Source organism: Corvus hawaiiensis, chromosome 20 (genome assembly GCF_020740725.1).
Source record: "Corvus hawaiiensis isolate bCorHaw1 chromosome 20, bCorHaw1.pri.cur, whole genome shotgun sequence".
Classification (NCBI taxonomy): domain Eukaryota; kingdom Metazoa; phylum Chordata; class Aves; order Passeriformes; family Corvidae; genus Corvus; species Corvus hawaiiensis.
Window position 1 is genome coordinate 4,992,501 of NC_063232.1, and position 18,341 is coordinate 5,010,841.

The following is an 18,341-nucleotide window of genomic DNA, read 5'->3' on the forward strand; positions in this document are numbered from 1 at the left end:
GGCTGTAGCTCTTGTCGCAGAGAGGATCGCTGGGCTGGGGAGGGGGCTGCGGGTGCCGGGATGAGGAGGAGGAGGAGGAGGAGGAGGTGATGGAGGAAATGCGTTGTGGGCTGTGCTGGGGCAGCGGGCCTGCGCTGTGGGTGGGGGGGCACGGCTGCAGGCTGGCTTCCAGGGCAAGGGGCTCTGAACCGACTGCTGTGGCTGGAAAGGGGCCCTGACCTCCAGGCATCCCTGCAAGGAGCCGGGTCAGACCCCCAGCCCGCCAAAGCAGCCGGTGCTGGGGTCTCGCTAATAAGAGAAGCTGTCCTGGCTGGATGCGTGGCTAGCTGGTTTCCCCACAGTGCAGGCTGAGGTGTGGAAAAGCCTCAGTTTGTCTCAAAGGGCCACCTGCCTGGTGACACAGGGGTGGCCCCTCACCTCGAGGCTCCCCAGGGCTGCCCCTTGGACAACCAGGTGTGTTCCCAAATTTGCTCGCTCCCCAGGAACTGGGACACAGTGAATGCATCTCCAGCATCTGGGGCAGCCTGGAGATGCCAGTGAGCTGCAGTGTCCCCCAGCTGGGTGGTCTGGCAGGTGGCAGAAAGTGCTCCTTGATGAGCCATTTGTGGTATAAACTGCATTTATAGAACCCTCACACACCTTCCGGAGCAGGAACAGAGAAGACCTGGTGGGTCTCTGAAGCCACCTCTGGGGATGTGGGGCTGTGTCCCCTGTCCCAGCCCCTGCCTGATGGCAGTGGGGAGATCGGGGTGCTGGCTGGAGTCCCCCTGCCCTGGCATTTATTCTCTCCCTGCCTTACAAATGAGGTGCCTGCCCTGTGCTGGGGCAGTGGGCTCCGGGCAGTGGCTGTTTGCTGCATTTTCATACCTGTTGCTCTGGAAGTGGAACAGAGTCCTTGAGCAGAGCCCTGTGTCACACAGACCGAGCCCCCGAGGGGCTCTTCCAAGGGCACCTGTGCCTCCCCCATCCCTCCAGGTCACTTGGCAAGCTGGTACCTGCAAAAACCAGTTCTGCACCCAAGTGCCTGGCATTCAGCAGGCAGCTTTGCTTGGGTGCTAGTAGGGAGATTCCTTAAACCATGGGGTTTTTTGGTGCTTTCTGAGCAATCTGTGCTGTGTGTGTGGACTCACTGGATGTTGTTCCCTGCAGGTTTGAGGCTCTGAAGGAGGCCACCCCCCAGGCAGCCATGGCCCCCACACTGGCCACGGCGCACCGGCGGCGCTGGTGGATGGCGTTCACAGCCATCATCGAGAACCTGCTCTTCTCCGCCGTCCTGCTGGGCTGGGGGTCCCTGCTCATCATGCTGAAGGCAGAAGGGTTTTATTCCTACCTGTGCTATGGGCTAGGTAAGGATGCTCTGGGCTCGTGTGTGGTTCTCTGTTCTAGGGTGGTGTGGAGCTGGTTGGAGGAGGGCTGAGCTCCACGTTGGTCCCAGGACAGAAGGAAGGGATGTGTGCTCCTTTCCAAAACCAGTGGCATCCTTGTGATGGTGCAGTGTGCCTGTAGGTGCTGTTGCTTCATAGAGTGATTGGAAAAAGGAGCTTTAATGATGAGGTAGAGCTTTTCTGGATGGCCTTTTCCACTTGGCCATGGGTTCTTCCTCTGCAGGGGAAGGCTGGATGGATTCTGGAGGATGATGAATTGGGGGGGGGCTTCTCCTGAGTTTATGAGAGGAACTTTGTCCTTGGTGGTAAGAAAACAAGGAGCATGGGTGGCAATAATATCAGGGCAGTCCAGTGCTGCTGTTGAGGAGAATTTGTGGAAGTAAATGCTTCTGATTGTTCCTCTCCTTCTTCAAGCACCCAGGATGTGCTCAAACCAGGCTGTATTTCTGTGAGGGCTTGGGATTTACCCTCTGCCCCAGCCAGAAGTGGCTGTCCCTGTTGCAGACACAGTCTGCAAGGGGAGAGACAATTTTGTGGTGTGGGAAGGGTAATCCTGGGAAAACAGCCTGGATGTGGACATCTGTCCCCAGCCTGGGCATGGAGAGAATTAAGCATCCCACAGCGTGTTTGGGTGGTCAGTGGGGTTAAGAACCCGAGGGTAAAGGTGTGGTGTGGATTTGGAAAGCTGCTGTGGTGACTGAGGGTTTGTGTGTGCTCAGAGAAAGGAAGGGCAAAGTGAAGAGAGGCAGTCTGGGCTCTGTCCAGAGATGTGTGATGGAGACTGGGACTGGATCAGCCCATCTGGGGCTGATGGAGGAAGCAGTTTGTGAAAAGAGCTGGAAATCAGTGCATGTACCCTCAGTGAGTAAGGGCTGAGAAGAGTGGGGGAAAACAAGCGTGGGGGAACAAAGTGCAGGCAAAGGTGCCTGTGAATAGTTGTGATAATACTTTGGGTTTTGCTCATTCATCAGCTGCTTGTTATCTCTCCTGCTTTGTGTACCAGAGCCTGGGTTGGTGCACCTGGCAAACATGCACGTGTTTCAGTCTTTTATCAGCTGTAGCTTGGCTGCTTGATCTCCATCCTGTGCTCTGCTCTCAGGGCAGTGCTCCCAAGCGTGTCCGTGTCACTCGGGTCTCCAGGAGCATTCCAGTGCCTGGAGACCTTGCAGGACTTCTATTCAAGGCTGCTGTGTTCTCTCCACATCATGGAGACTTCGTCACAGGCCTGTGTAAGAGTTCACATTAAACTATCAGGTGGAGACTTTCTGCCACCCAGATAAAGCACACGGGAGCTGATAAGCAAATGCTGACTGTCTCAGTGAGCAGGCATTTCCCTGTCTGCTTCCTGAGATGTGCTCTGCTGACAAGAGCTCCACTTAGGGCCCACCTCCTGCTCTTTGCCTTGATTCCTTTCAGTTTGTCCCAAATCAAAGGTCCATCTGGGTTTCTCACTCCTGTTTGCTAATCTGTGGCTTTTCTGGCTCTCCCCGTGGGAGTGCCCATGCCCACAGATCACAGGGAAGATGCAGATGTTTGGACTGCTGTGAAATTGCTGCCCTGGGGGCAACTGCTCCCTCCCAGTGGCCAACCTGTGCCCTGAGGCAAGAAAGCTTAATCCCTGAGAAGAAACTTGTGTAGTCAAATGTTCTTATTGTCCTTAAATATCTGGCCATCACTGCTGAACTCGGTGATGGCTTGTGATGAGCTTTGGGACATTCATCCGTGCTGACTCACTTTCCTTTTTCTGCCTTTGTCCTCACTGGAAGAGTTTTGTGGGGAAGACTCCTGGCTCCAAGTGTGTGGAGACTCTCAATGACTAGCCCCAAGCTGAGTTTTCCCTTTGCTGGGATTAGGGTTTGCCTTTTTCAGTGTAATCTATTGAATCCTGCAGCCAAGTGGGTGCTTGGCTGGAAAGTTGGTGCAAACAAATCATGACTAGTAGCCTTTGGGCACTTGTTGTTCCTAATGCTGCTGTGGGCATGTAAGTATTGCAAAAAAAAATAGACTTTTCCTAATGAGCCAAAGGTTCTTGGCAGGGCTTTTGGTTTGTCAGCAAAAGCTCTTGCACTTTGTGATGCTTTCCAATGAAAGGCAGAACTAGACCTTGTCCCTTCTGCAGGCTCTTCTCTGAAGGTACCAGCAGCTGCCCAGAAAGTGCTGCAGTTCATGAAGGACTCCTTGTCTCCCTGTTGAATCCCTGGCTTTCCGTGCTTGCCCTTGGCTCCTTGCGTTGGATTTTACTCAGCCACTGTACAAACGTGGGGTCCAAGGGACTCAGTGGCATGAGGGTGGAGATGGACACCTGGGGAAGAAAAAAGTCTGAAATAACAAAATATTTTTAGAGCAGTTGTGCAACAGGGCTGGAGTGGGGGGGTTGTACCCGTTGGGCCACCTCCTGAGAGGTATGTTTGAAATTCGCTGACAAGGAGCCTGGTAGTAGCACTTTGTTCCCATTTTAATTTTACTACACTACTACTTGGCCTTTAACCAACTGAAGCAGCATCTTTTATTCGGTGTGAGTGCTGACTCCACAGTCTTTATCACAGTTCTGGGCCTTATCAGCTCGTGGGGAATTTGATCAGTCCAGGGCCTTGCCTTGCTATGATGTTTCTGGGATTGGGAAGCTGAACGCTTGGGTCTGAAACGTTTAAAAAAAAAAAGTCCTGAACTTGATAATCTGCTCACAAAGAGCAGAGATAAGGGGCACGGAGGGCTTTCTTCTGAGACAGGACTGCAGAATACCAAAGGGATGATAAGCTAATTCACTTACAGCAAGTTAAGGAGCCCTGACGTGGTCATAGGGGGAAGGTGCTACCTTGCAGCTCTTTTCCCTTATTTATCTGAGGTGGGGAACTTGCAGTCTGAAGGTCCCTTACAATCTGAGGAGATAATGACAGCAACGGTTTGTGAAAAGGCTACACACGTGAGCCTGTAAACAGAAAAAGATTAGTACAGGAAACACACTGTGCTGATCAGCAGCTGTTGTGGGAAGGTGCTGGCCCTGGGTGAGAACTGCAGCAAAATGAAACCACAGCTGGGATGAGAAGGGGAGTTTAACTGAGACTGTGCCTTGGTCACATATGAAGCTTTCAGGCACCCAGAGAGGGGGTCCTGGAAGTGCAAGTGGAGGGGCAGGGAAACCCGAACAAATTGCTTTTGCAGTGGTACAAATCAAGAACATCCCCTCCCAGTTCCCAGAAGTATGACACCATCCTGAAAAGAGAAAACATGTTCTTATGTGGGCAGACTGCAGAATCAGTTGTTTGCACATGTCGTTCAGTATGCTATTTTTTTAACACCAGTACTCCCAGTTCTTTGCCCTTGATTTGTCTTTTTTTTCCCCTCTCCTTATTTTTTCTTTTTTATTTCTATAAAAGAAATGAGGAGGAAGGTGAGGGGTGTGCAGGCTGTGTTCTACAGAGCTACTGTCAGGGTGGCTGGGGGTGTCTTGCCTGTTTGACTCAGTCTGATCCATGAAACAAGATGAAAGGAAAGCTCCTCTCTGCCATCTGAGATGGCAGTCACTCCTGGAAAAGCCAGACTCGTTCCTCTGCTGATGTGGTGTGTGTGTGTGCCTGGGATTTGAAGAGGTCAGTGAAGAGCAGTTAATGATTGACCCTTGCATGGAACCTGCAGCACTTAATTTGGGAGAAAGGATGGCTTTAAATGTTCCAGCCTGAACAAATCCCAGCGATGATCTTGACATAAATGATCACCCAGGCAGCCTTCTCCTCACCTAAGCTGTCATTCTTTAAATAGTAACTTGAACTACTAATTGGGCAGTAGAAATCCTGCTGCTTGTGCGGGGAGTGCTGTAAAAATAGGCAGCAATGTTCTTGTAATTGCTGGTAAAGACTTGTAGCTTCTCCTGGCTCATCAGTGAGGCAGCAGTGAGTGAGCACAGCCTCTGTGCTGCTGCCTCGCCCGGGTGTCACACCTGGAGTGCTGTATGCAGGTGGACTTGGCAAGAGAATTTGGGGAGGGCATCACTGTAGGCATAGAGCCAGCCCTTCCCCACAGCAGTTTTCCAGATGGAGCCAGGCATGTAGGATATTTTTCCCAGGAGTGTGGCGTGTGCACTGATCTGGAACAGGATCTGAGCTGTGATTGAGGGGAAGCTGCTGTTTGCTGTAACCAGGTGCATTAGGTAGGTGAGTAGTTAGGCAGGTTCTCTGCCCATTAAACCCCTCCTAGCTGCCTGTCCTGTGCTGCCATTCACTCTCCTGTGCTGGCACCCAAATCCATGCTCCTGGATGAGCTGGCTCTTGGTTGGACTTTGTGCCTGCTGCACACACCTGCAGCTGCTCCAAAATGTTCTATTTATGGAGGTGGCTCAAAGGATCGGGAATGTCAGGGTGCCAAGGGCTGCTGGAATCATTTCCATTATGCCTCAATGGATCTTGTTGCTCAGGAGCTGCTTCTATTTTCACAATTTGTATTTCCACATAGCACTGTTGCCTGGCCCCTCCTTGGAGCTGGGGCTGAGCAGCTGTAAACAAGGTCGTTGTGCAGGCAGGGAGTGAAGTTTGGTGTCCCATTCCCAGCCTTTCTGGCTGCAGCAAATGTTCAGAGAGGGGCAAATTTCTTTGCTGTTTCCACAGCTTTCTGAGCTGTGTCCTCATCACCTCCTGGTGTTGGTGCCCACCGTGTACACTGGTTATGGGAGGGCCAGCAGGTGTGTGCTGTGCAAACTCTTTGGGGACGTGCAGCAGCTGAACAAATCAAAACATGAACAGGAATTCATATTCTCCAGCTTTAAAGGCTGAATATTTCTGTTTTGAGATCTCTTTGTGGGGAGGGTTACTGAGGCTTTAACACGTGCAGCCACAAGTTATAAGGTCACTGCATTGTTCGTGTCCCTCCACCCTCCTTCCACTCCCGCAGCTGAGCTGTCTCTGGAGAGTGCTGACACAGGGAAACTGCTACTACTTTGTCAATTCCCCCCCCCTTCCTTGTTTTCCCGAGTTTCACCTCTCACCCACATCTGTTTCCTATGAATTTATCTTTGTGGAGAGCCCAAAAGCCTTGATGCTGTGGGTGAAAACTGCAGAGAGCCTCCCAGAGTCTGTCCAGGACTGATTTCTAAGGATGTGCCTTGGGCTGCAGTGCTGCCTTCCTTGCAGAGGAGATGCTGCTGGTGGCACATGTGACATTTTGGGGATATTTGTTGCTTTGGCTATCCATGGCTAACAGGGCGAGAGAAGGGGCAGATTAAGTTATCGATCAGGAGCACATGGCAGTGGAAAGGAACATGGGCAGTTTGAAACCATCTTAGCAAAGATGCTGGTGGGAGCAATGGAAATGGGGAGAAATGCCCCTGCCTCCCTTGGAGTGCTGGGAGGGGCCCCAGGAAGGTTTGCAAGCAGCTCCAAAGCCTCAGATATCAGTGCCTGAGTTCCTGCTGATACCTAATGGCAGGAAGGTGGAGTGAGGTTTGTTTGCAGTGGACACAAAGCTGGCAGGGTGGTTTAGAGCAGCTGGGAGAGCCCGGGTGAAACCAGTTAGAGTTGGAGGGGCTGAGGCTTGGGTAGAAAGGGAGGGAGGTGCAAGATGGGGCTGTGTTAACTCCAGAGATGTAGGGGAGTGTGAGAGCAGCCAAGGGGATCTCCTCCACCAGCCACACCAAGCAGTGAATGTGAAGTCACTAGTACATGGGGGATTCCTGCTAATTAACTAAACCAGCCAGGGCTCGCTGGGAATCTCCAGCTTCACTTCATGCTGGTGGTTATGTCAGTGACTTCTCTCTCTGTTCCTCCTTTAATATTGAACTTTGTCAGATCAATTATTAAATATGAAGGAGAGTGTTTTATATCACTGGCTTGCAGCAGCAGCAAGGAGCAAGTGCTTTGTCATACCAGCAAAGGTTCCAGGGAAGTGTTGGGAGAAGGAGAGGTGGAGTGCACTGGAGCTGTGAGTTAATGGGAGTCTGAATGCACACGTACTCACTCGAGGAGTTGTAAGCAACCTTGGGATAGGCATGTAACAGGAGAAGAGTTGACATGAGGCAGTAAAAGGGAACTTCTTTCCTTTTTTTTTTTTTTTTTTGAACTGTCCTGTTTCTGTCTCGGTTACACAACGTGGGCTCTGTTCAGCGTGGGAGTTTGCATGCAGAGTTCCTCATGTAAGGGCAAGAACAGAAAGCTGGGGATATAATTGATCTGTATGACCTAAACCCGTTTTGAAAGAATAGAAAATGCTAATTACGGGGCAGGAGTTAAAGATGTATCAATCCTTTAAAAAAACAGAGAAGGCAGGTGAGCTGCCAAGGCCCCCTGGGAACAGGGTAGTTAAATCCAGGAAGGATTTTTCAGAGCCAGGGCAGTCAAAGCAGGGTGGCTACTGCAAAGCCATTCTTCATCCTGATGCCTGCAGTGAGGGTAGGAAGCTTTTCATTTGAGCAGGCTGTTGCTCAGTGCCAGGCCTTGTCAGCCTGGTGTCTGGAACCAAAATAACTGATTTGGCTGTAGCTGTCGTTAGCTTTGTTAGGGAAAGGATCTCTGAGAACATGACAGCTGTAGATTAGGAGGACCTTATTTTTGTATCAGTCCCTTTAGGTTCAGCTGGGTTTAGTCTCCTGTAATTGCCAGGCCATTGCTGCGTAGTTGTTTCAATAAATTAATGAATCTCCATCCTTAGGTTTTTACCCTGCTGCTGCATGGGATGCCTGTCCCCTGGGTGCCTTCCTTGCTCAAAGCAGAGCTCATCAGGTTTCCCTCATCCTTCTGCTGCTCTCCTTCTCCATTTCTCACTGATTAGAATAAAAACTGGACTGTGGAGGGCATATGCCCAGCAGGGCTTTTCCCTTTCCTCCTCCCTGCAGCATTTCAAGCCTCATCCTAACTGTCCTCTCTCACCCTGTGTAGAGACCACCACCAACAGCTCTGAGGACGAGAACAGCACAGCTTCAGAGCACAAATGGCCTTCCTGCAATGCCCAGGATGAAATGCTGAACTTGGCCTTCACCATCGGCTCCTTCCTGCTCAGTGCCATCACGCTGCCCTTGGGAATTGTCATGGACAAGTACGGCCCTCGCAAGCTGCGGCTGCTGGGCAGGTGGGTGTGCCAGGGCTCCAGGGGTGGGCTGAGGGCTCAATTCCCACCCTGTCTGGGTGCTGTGCCTGTTGTGGGGTCCCTGCAGCCTTGGGAAGCGTCTGAGGGATGGGGCTGGGAGTTGTGCACAGGACAGCAGAGCAGCTCTGGGGTGATTTCAGCCAGCACAGTGAATTGCTCCATAAGGGAAGGGCCTGGAACTCCATGTCCACACTTCAGCTCTCCAGTGCTGCTCTGTGATCCCTGTCCAGATGGAGCCTGGAGGAAGAGCGGAGTCATTTGTGAGTCAGGGAGGGTAGCTTTCTCCTTGGGCTGGGAGCTATGTCCTGAGAGGCACAAACCCAAGATGTTACATCATTGTTCGTAGGCTGGGGAGTTAACTCAGGGATAAACATGTCCTGTTGCCTTTCCCAGGGCCCTTCTCTTCCATGTGGTGTGTGTTGCTTTCTGCCTCAAACAGAAGATTGTCAACTGCTTCTGTCATGGCACATAGGGATTAGTGACCTTTGCAATCAGTGGACCTCAGCACTGTTTTAATTATCACAATTTTAATGCAGTGAACTTGATCAGAAACCAAACTGGCCTGTGGGCAGAGTTGGAAAAACAGGGCAAGTCTCTGAGTCAGTCCCTACCAGAGAGGAATTGAGTGCTGGGGCTCAGGACAAGGGCTGCTGCTGCTGCTGCCTTTGGTCACCCCGAGGTGAGGGCCAGAAAAACTGTGCTGGAAAACCAGTGGGAATTTGGGTCCAGACAGAGCTGCGTCAGTGCTGGGAGGAAAGGTTCCTGCCTCAGCCCTTGTGCAAGGCTTGCCTGTAATACTTGTTTGCCAGTAATATTTGGGTATTTCCCTGGATTTTTCTTTCTGAATTGCCAGCTTCCCTCCCTCTTACAGAAATTGCCCTGCAAAGCACTGAGGAGGTGGAAGCAGCTGTAATTGACTGTGGGTGAGGCTGTTTGTGAGAAACTCATGGCTCTGGTTCCCTTTCAGTGCCTGCTTTGCTGTGTCCTGCGTGATGATCGCATACGGTGCCAGTAACCCAGACTGTAAGTCGGCACCTTTCTGCTGAGCTGGGAGCATTTCAGGGCTGTGGTTTGGGGTTTTTGGGCAAGCAGAGTTCAAACTGTCACCCTCCAGTGCTGTACTGGGGTCTTGCTGGGGACACAAGCCAAGCAATCTGCCAGCCTGAGGGAGCTAAGTGGCTCTGGGAAGGGCTGGTGTTTCACAACACCAACTGGAGAGTGTAGCAAGGGCCAAACATCTGAGATACCCAGGTCTCGTAGTTTTTGTGTTTGGGCAGGGCCAGGTCCTGTAAAGGAGCAATTCCAAAGGAGTTCATGGCTTTTTCAGGGTTGAGAAATAGGTAACGGCACACAATGGGTAACTGGCTTTTTTGCCAGAGATAGATGGAGCTTGCTCCTCAAGAGCAGATAGTGAGACGGCACTTTGGATTCAGTTTGTTCAAGTAAATCTTCCTTTTGAGAGCCATCAGACAAGCTGCATCAGCGAGTCTGTTCATTAGAGAAAAGGAACCCTTCCATCCTGTCCTGAGCTCTGCCTTGGAGGAGAGCCCTGTCCGTCCCAGTCTGTGTGGCTGGGGGGAAGATGGGTGCTGGGTCAGGAACAGCGAGACATGTCCTGAGGGTGTTGATCCGCTGAGGTTTTTGCGTGTCAGGACCAAAGCCCTCAGGGCTCTGTCTCCTTTCCCTCTGCACCCAGTGGAAGCTAAGGGGAGGTTTTTTTATTGTTGCAGCTCTGTCTGTGCTGATATTCATTGCCCTGGCTCTGAATGGCTTTGGTGGGATGTGCATGACCTTCACATCGCTCACGGTAAGTGAGGAGTTACTACCTGACTGCTTTATCCCTCCCTGTGGCTGTGAGCTGGGCTGGCAGGAAAGAACAAAGTGGATCTTCTGCTTGTGGTTTGAATAGCATGTGCTTGTGTTTGGTACAAAGGGTCAGTCACCCTTAGGAGTGAGTCCTTGGTTGTTATTCTAAAGCTTGTTTGCCCCAATCCTTTTTTTTTTTTTTTTTTTCCCCACCTGCCCTTTGTATCTCAGGTGAAGGTGGGGGGAGGGGGAAAAAGGAAGTGTTTTTGTCTAGGACTCATCATGTGCCTGTACATCCAGTGCTCAGCTGCTTGGCACAGGCTGGATGTGTGTTTGCACTGGACTTAGCATTGACATAATGCAGGAAGAATCAGCAGGGCACAAACCCTTGCAGCTGGGTATGACCAGCTTTCTGCAAGCACAGTTTGCATCTCGCCCCGGGAAAATGGTTCTTCTTGATCACAAAAACTTTTGCTTTTCAGAAGGCTGAGAATCCCTTACAGGCATCCTTAGAAATGCTGTGTTGTTGGATGTGCACAGGCCACTTGGATATGTTCAGGATTATATGGAAAGCTTTGGTCAACAACTGTCAGCTGGATCTCTATGTTTTGGGGGTTCTTTCTGCCTGGAGGCAGAAGCAGTATCATTCTCCAAATAACTGCTTTATTTTCTGCCTCATTACCCTGATTGTTGTCAGTGTGGCTCAAACAGGGCTGGGTGGAAAGTCGCCCAGAAAACAAGCCTGGGAAGCACCGATTTTTTTTTTGAAATTTTTTTTTTCCCCCAGAGCTGTAGTTGAGCACTTTCAGATTTGGACTGCACTACCTTGAACTTGCTGTTGAAGCAAAACTTCCTGTTAAAGTTACCTCTAATTTAACAGGGCTTAGACGCTGACTGGACAAGGCTTAGACACTGGCTGAGCTCCCGAGACCTAAATTTGGCAAAGGCTAGCTTTACAGAGCACTCTGTGTACTGTGCTTTTGCTGCTGCTTTCATATATTCAAAGCTTTCAAAACTCTGTGCAGATGTTGCTCTCTCCTTCATATGTGGTGTTCTTCACTGGAAGCCTTGGCTGTGACCCCGAGGAACTGTGGAGCAAATGTCATCCTGCCACACTTCAAATAAAAGCAAGGAGAGGAGCACATCACTAGTGCTGTGGGAGAGGAGAGGATTCCCATCCTGCTGCTGCCAGCATTGGTTATTGTCTCTCTGGGTGGTTGTCAAGGGGTCACAGTTTATTTTAGAGCCACTGGTGATGATAGGAGTGAGGGCAGGATAGGGCAGGAATAGATTGGGTGTGCTGTAGTGTGGCTTTCAGCAGCAGAAGTAAGCAAAGCCACTTATTAGTGCCCTCATTAGTGAGCCAGCTCTGCAGTGCCAAGGAAGAGCAGCAGCAGGAAAAAGGTCAGATCTTCCAAGAAGAGATCCAAGCCTTGAGGAGGTCTGGAGCAAGCAGTGATGCTCTGAGGTCACACAGATGCCTCAGGTGGAGTCCATCCCCTCCAGGTGTACTCTGCAAAGAACTGGGGTGGCTTCAGGCCTGACTTCTCAAATCCAGAGGCAGGTGTAGCTGCCTGTGCAGCTGCACAGAGGCATCTCAGTACCTGAGGTGTGTGAATGTGATTAAAAATAGCCTAAAGTGGGAGGGAAGCACTTCTTCACCTGCTCCGAAGTGTAGCTGTGCCGCTGACTATTGGAACCAGCTGTATTTTGGTGGTTGGCAGCTTACAGCTTTATCATTCTGCGTGCAAGCTGCACTTGGTGTGTCAAGAGCCATCTTCTGCTCTCACAGGGTGATACCTCGTGGATTCCTTCCAGCTGTGGCCCCTGGAGGCAGGCGAGGGAGGAATGTAGGGACAAGCCTGTGGCTTGTAGCCTGTGGGTGACTAACATGCTGTGGTCTGCCTTGTGCCCAGGAGGAGATGGGCTGAACGCTGAAAGGGGACACTCAAAAGACCTTTGTAAGGATGTTCATTACCGAGGCACTGAGCCCTGCTTGGCTCCGGGTGCTGGGGAGCTCGGGCTGGCTGGCACAGGCGCTGGCCGCCGGGCACACACCGGCGTGCACCAGTCACAGCGTGGTGACTCCCTTCTGCCAGCTGCAGGTGACCCGAGGCGCTCCAGGAAATGGGTCAGACCCACTGGTGCAGTGGTCCTCAGCCACCCCAGGCAGGGTTTGGTTGCTGCTTTGTGGCAGGGTGTCCCTGAAATCCAGCTTGTGGGGCTTCAGGTGTTGACACCTCCTGGGATGTGGTGTGATCTTGTGGCAGGGACCCTCAGACAGGGATAAAGGGGATCTCTGAGGATTAGAGCCTCTTGAGTTTAAAGCCTTTTTCAGTAACAAGTCCCCAGGGTATCATGAGAGCACATGGCAAGCTGTGGAGCCAAAACAAGCTGCTGTTCCGGGGTGCCTCGTCTGTGGCTTGGGGAGGAGGGGGCAGCCAGCAAATGGTTCCCAGTTCTGGGAACAAGGTCAGGCTGTGCCTGTTGTTAAAATGCAGAGGGGAGATTTCTGCCTTGTGGCTTGGTCTTGGCCAATATAAGTGAAGATTGGAAATGGAAACAGATCTGTGTTGGTGGCTCTGACAGCAACACAGGAATCTGGCGCTGGTTCTGCTCCGAAGCTGTTTCATGCAAAGAAATAAACATGTGTGATAAATTACCACAAAGAGCCTTTTATAGATTGTTCTCTGTCCTGTTTTCCTTTCAAAGAATTACAGCTGCTTTGCTCTGATTTTCTGCTACAAACAGCCCCCTTTAATCAGAGGGGGGGGGACAGCTCTGTGTAGGGAATCTTCTTTCTTGGAAATATTAGGAAAACTTAGGTCTCTGTGAGCTTTTGTTTGTTGGAGAATGGGAACAGGAGTTTCCATATGCAGAGGGGGCAGTTCGAGGCTTTCTTTGAGAGCATATTTTTAGCGTCTGTGTAACTTCCAAATACACCCCCAATAGGGAAAACAAAGTTTAATTGAACAAAAATACCATTTTTCAGTAGTCTAGTTCTCAATGCCTTGATTTTTTTCCACTGTATTTTCAAATAGTCCTTGCAAGAGGAGGGAAACAGGGTTTGGTAGCAATGGGTATTTTCTGTATATGGAATGTCTCCAAGGAAAAGCTCGAAAACAATATAAATTATTTTAAACTCGCTGTAGGGCAGATGAGGAAAAAAATCTGCAAGAGGAAATGATTTATCAGTTTAAGATTACAGCCCTGCAATAAAGGACTCCAGTAATAAACAGTTATGTGTGGCAACATTCACTGAGTGTCTTTGTGACAGGGCATAAAGTTAATAGTACATTGAGTATTAGCAACCTTTAAACAAGAAGCTTTAGAGTTCCTGTCGTCATAGGTCTTGCAGAATTGGAGCTGTCATACCAGAATGGGCAGAAGTTAGTGGAGGAGTCACTTCTGGCCTGCGGGGATGAGATCAGAATGAGGATTAGATCCTTTTTGGTGGCAGAAAAACAGAGCTCAGTTGCTCCATGGCTTGTGTTTTTTGTTGTTTTTTTTTTTTTTCTCTCTCCTCTCCGTGGTTCATTTTTTCCAATGCTTGCTACTATAAAGACAGCATGAAAAATGACTTGGTAAATATTGCATGTTATTTTTGTAGCTGGTCTTTAGATGAGACCTGCACAGGCACTGTCAATGCTGGCACAGTCTGAGAGGTTTTCTGTCTTGAAGGGACTTTTCCCCCTTCATCTCCCCTCTGCCCCTCCAGGTAGTCCCACATTTCTCTTCCTTCCAAGTTCTCAATGTTTGCAGTTTCTTCTTTGATTGGGCTGGATAAGACATTAAATCTCTTCTGTCCAATTTTTTAATCTAGCTGCTTGCTTGGTGCCAAATTGGATTTTAGGAAGTCTTTAGCCTTTCTAGGACTTCAGTCCCAGTCAAGGCAGAAGCAGCCTTGGGTTCTCCTGGTCATGGCTGCCTGTTCTGTGTCTCCAGTAGCCCTCAGAGCAGGAGGATCCACCTGGAAGTTGCTTCCCTGCTGTATGAAAAGGGCTTTTTGTGGACTCTGGATCTCTTGGGAAAACCAGCCCGAGCCAAGAAGCAGCTGTGTTTGTGCAGCTCTTGCCCTGCCCTGAGCTCCCCAGCAGGAGCAGCAGTTTTGTTGTAATTTCTGGACATTATTTTACGTTTGGGGTGTTTGGGATGAAGGAAATGCCCAACCTGGTGACAGTGACTAGCCTTTTTTGCAACCCTCAGCTATTCCACTCCGCAGATGCTGCTTTCTGGGAGTGTGTAAATTTAGGCCACTGCTTCCAAGAGGAGATTTTTCAGCGCCTGGTAACAGACCTTTGGATCCTTTTGCCATTTCCTGTCTGCAGCTCCTGAGAGCAGCCTGCTGGCAGCTCTCCCGCATGCGGGGATCGGCGATGGGTGTGGGGATGCTCCGCAGAGCAGCGCAGCCTCGTCTGCCTCCTCCTCCTCTGGGGTTCACGGGCAGCATCGGGCTCAGCACATCATTCCTGCTGCTCCCCAGCCCGGGGTTATCTGAGGACCTGGAGCCTGCACTGCATAGGAAGCTCTGCAGTGAGGCACAGGGATGATAAACAGCCAGATGGGTCCCGGAGTGCTCCTGCACAGGAATACTTGCCTTGTAAACACGCCGTGACACAAGCCAGATTTGCTTGCCTTATATGCTACTCTTGGGAAAGATGGATTTGTTTTTCAGCCCTGCAAGGGGAGTGTGATGGCAGCATTTGCTTGCTCAGGCTGATATTCTCTGAATCGTTTTGTTCAGCAGCCTCTTTGCACAGATGAAGGGCTGGTTGTGCTTTCAGTCCTAGAAGGCATCTGCAGTGTCCTGCTTTGAGGCCCTCTGAGGCTGACGTGGCAGTGATGCTCAAGTGAATTTGGGGAGTAAGTGACCCAAAAAAAAGGATATGGGAGGGAAATCTGCCAGCCTGCAGCAGAATCTCTGCCCATTGACCAGCTTCAGGAGGTATCAACTGAGCTCTCCATAGCCTGACAGCTTCAAAGCTTCTCCCTGTAATTTCCAGTTTCCAGGCCAGCATTAGTGAGTGATGGGAACTTGTTCACTTCTGGTTGTTTAGGAAAACAGGGAGTTCCTCCCTTCCCAGGAGAGCAGGAAGGTCTCCCAGTTATTTCTGCCTGTCCCACTGTGCCTTTGGATCTTGAGTGGAAGCAGGGGCTGCTGAGCCATCCTGGGAGTGATTTTGCTGTTCAGGTGGCAGAAGTGGCTGCCATGAACTGCTGCTGGCTGTCCTTGCTGAGAGCTTTGCTTTCCCAACAGATCCTTGCAGAACCAGCCTGGTCTGCTCTCAGCAGAGCCAACACACCTGATGGGAGCCCAGGCAGTGAAGTGGGGTGGGTGGCAGCGATAGTAATGCCAGGTGTTGATTGCAGCAGGGCTCAGTAGCTGTGCTGAGCAACAAATCCTGGGATATCTGGTGTTTGTGATTCCCTCCCTGCACCTAGCTCTGGGATAGTGTGCTGAGGCATCTGAGCCATCCCAGTGATGCAGAAATGATCAGCAGAGAAAGTCTGCTGCCACAGAAGGAGCCATGGAGATGGCTAGAAATGGAAATGCAAACAGCAGCACTGTTTGTGCTTGCCTCTGTTCCTTCTTGTTATAACAGGAACTTTCTGGTCTGCTGCAAAAGATTTGGGTGCTGACCCAAGGTGCATAAACAAAGCTGGCAGTTCAAGGTGTTGCAGGGTGTGTTAAAGACTGCAGCTTGTGTCTAACGACCCTTGACTAAAAAGAGGGTGATAAATAGAGAATTTGGGCACGTGTTTGTGGGAGAGGAAAAGTGGTGGCTACAGGTTTGGGGTAAGGAACTCATAAAAACAAATGCTCCTGTACTAAAGGTGACCAATGCAAAATATGCTGTCAGTCTGGAAAGAAGCAGCGTCAGTAAGCACATAAATCTTGGGTTGTAGGCATTCCCTGTCTCTGGAGACACCAGTGCAACGTGCAGAGTAATATCTTGAAGAGCTAAGTCATGCCTGAGTAAAACTGGCTGCTTCACATTCCGGTATCCAGGAGAATTAATCCTAAATGCCAATATCTTCTCGAGAAAGCCTCATTCCCTTGGCAGCAACCTGCTTCAACTGATTTTTCTCTCTCCCCAGCTGCCCAACATGTTTGGTGACCTTCGTTCCACCTTCATTGCTCTGATGATTGGCTCCTATGCTTCCTCTGCTGTGACTTTTCCAGGAATCAAGGTGAGGCCCTGGGATCAAGGCTCGTGACTGGTGGTGTTGTGCTGGCATCTTGCCCCATTTAGCAATAATGTGGCAAGAAAGAAGGACTGTTGGCTGAAGCGCTTTTTTAGAGATGTGCATTTGCAAGATTCGGTTCCTGTCTGTATTAAAGACTTCCCAAGTGACTGCCTCAAGAATGTAGCAGATAGAAAATTTTAGAAATGCCAAGTAGAAGTGAAAAACTAAAGATTTTTTTTTAGAAAAGGTTGCTTTGTTAATCTCTAAGGAGTGTATATATAGATATTTTTTTATTTTTTAATACACATATATATGGATTATCTGTGTGATTGTCACCACAACCACAGTAGGGCTTTGAACATAATTTATTGCTGGCAAATAGGACTGAAGGGACAAGAGATGGTCACCTGGGCTGCCTGGCTGGATCACCCAGTTCTGATCCAGGGATGTTTCACTGCAGTCTCAGGTGTGCAGGGAAGTTCCTGCTGGTTTTCCAAGAAAGTCCTTGTCACAAGATTGGTTTTTGTTACCACTTGAGTTTAACCCATTTTAAGTGTATCCTGATGTTCTTTCCCAGTTCCTCTTGGACCTAATTCCAAGAATATTGGAGTGTCTTTCTGCTCCTGTAGCCAAAACAATATTTCTTTGTGATTTCCAGGTTATATATGACTTTGGGGTCTCCTTCATCCTTATTCTGCTTGTCTGGGCAAGCTGTGCAGGACTCGTTTTCCTCAACTGCTTCTTCAACTGGCCCCTGGAGCCTTTCCCAGGACCAGAAGACATGGACTACTCGTAAGTCTCCTCCAAGGCTAATCCCATTCCTAGGAAGAGCTGGCAAAAAGAATTTGGAGGAGTAGACAGGGAACCCCTTGCATGTTGTTTATTGCTGCCACCGCTTAGGTTGAGGATTTCTGCCTGCCACTAGCATGTGAATACCTATGGAAAGTGGGACTTTCCAAACTGAGGGAGTTAGCAAGGAAAACTGATCTATTCCTGGTCATAAGGATTTTTATATTGATTTGTGCCAGGTTGGCCCAGGGAAGGCATCTCAGTGAGCTCTGGATTGAAACCATTTGATGGAAACCAATTCCTTACATCCACAAACAGCCTTCCTGACTCCTCAGCAGTGTTACTGCCTCTGATTCCTCACCCTGTGTTGCAGCTCTCATGCTCTTTGCAACCCAACAGGGTGAAAATAAAGTTCAGCTGGCTGGGATTTGACCACAAAATCACCGGGAAGCAGTTCTACAAGCAAGTGACGACTGTGGGGCGCCGTCTCAGTGTGGGGAGCTCCATGAAGGGCCCCAAGGAGCCGGCAGCTTTGCAGGAGAACAACAAGCTCTGTCTGTCTACAGTGGACCTGGAAGTGAAGTGCCAGCCTGACAGTGCAGGTGTGGTTCTGTGGGTGCCCCAGGGGTGCTTGTGCTGGCACAGGCCTGTTGGCCTCCCTGCTCTGCTCCAGAGCTGTTTGTGAGGGAGCAATACGTGCTCCAGGTGTTGCCAGGGCCTCGTGCCATCCACCAGGACTGGAATACAAGTTGAGTTATAGAAGGAATCCTGTCCTTGGATCCTTGCCTGAATACAAGCAGTGTAGCCAGAGGTGGGGACAGCACATGGGAGCTGGTGTGGCTTGCAGGGGGACTGGAGAGGTGGTCACTGCTGGCTCTTAGGTTGACTGTTGCCATCATGGCAAAGCCTTCTTTACTCAGGGGCATCACAGAATGGTTTGACTTGGAAGGGACCTTAAAGATCATTTCATTCCACCCCCTTCCACCAGAACAGGTTGCTCAAAGCCCCATCCAACCTGGCCTTGATGGTGAAAGCCAATGGTTTGAGGCTTCTTTTTGTCCTAATCCACCAAATTGGGCAAATCTTCCTTCCTGCTTCCTT

At 50.2% G+C, this 18,341-nt stretch overlaps 1 protein-coding gene across 3 annotated transcripts in view; it reads left to right on the forward strand.

The window, feature by feature from the left end:
- Nucleotides 1-18,341, forward strand: part of SLC43A2 (solute carrier family 43 member 2) — a 31,968-nt gene that overhangs the window by 418 nt on the left and 13,209 nt on the right. For 2 of the 3 annotated variants that reach the window (XM_048324586.1, XM_048324585.1), the window contains exons 2-8: nt 1,150-1,346; nt 8,249-8,438; nt 9,424-9,479; nt 10,187-10,263; nt 16,362-16,454; nt 17,110-17,243; nt 17,640-17,842. In XM_048324586.1, coding sequence (XP_048180543.1) covers nt 1,187-1,346; nt 8,249-8,438; nt 9,424-9,479; nt 10,187-10,263; nt 16,362-16,454; nt 17,110-17,243; nt 17,640-17,842 — 913 coding nt within the window. In that variant the 5' untranslated portion in view covers nt 1,150-1,186. Of the gene's footprint in view, nt 1-1,149; nt 1,347-8,248; nt 8,439-9,423; nt 9,480-10,186; nt 10,264-16,361; nt 16,455-17,109; nt 17,244-17,639; nt 17,843-18,341 lie in introns of those variants that run through there. The other variant, XM_048324587.1, reaches the window with a different exon arrangement.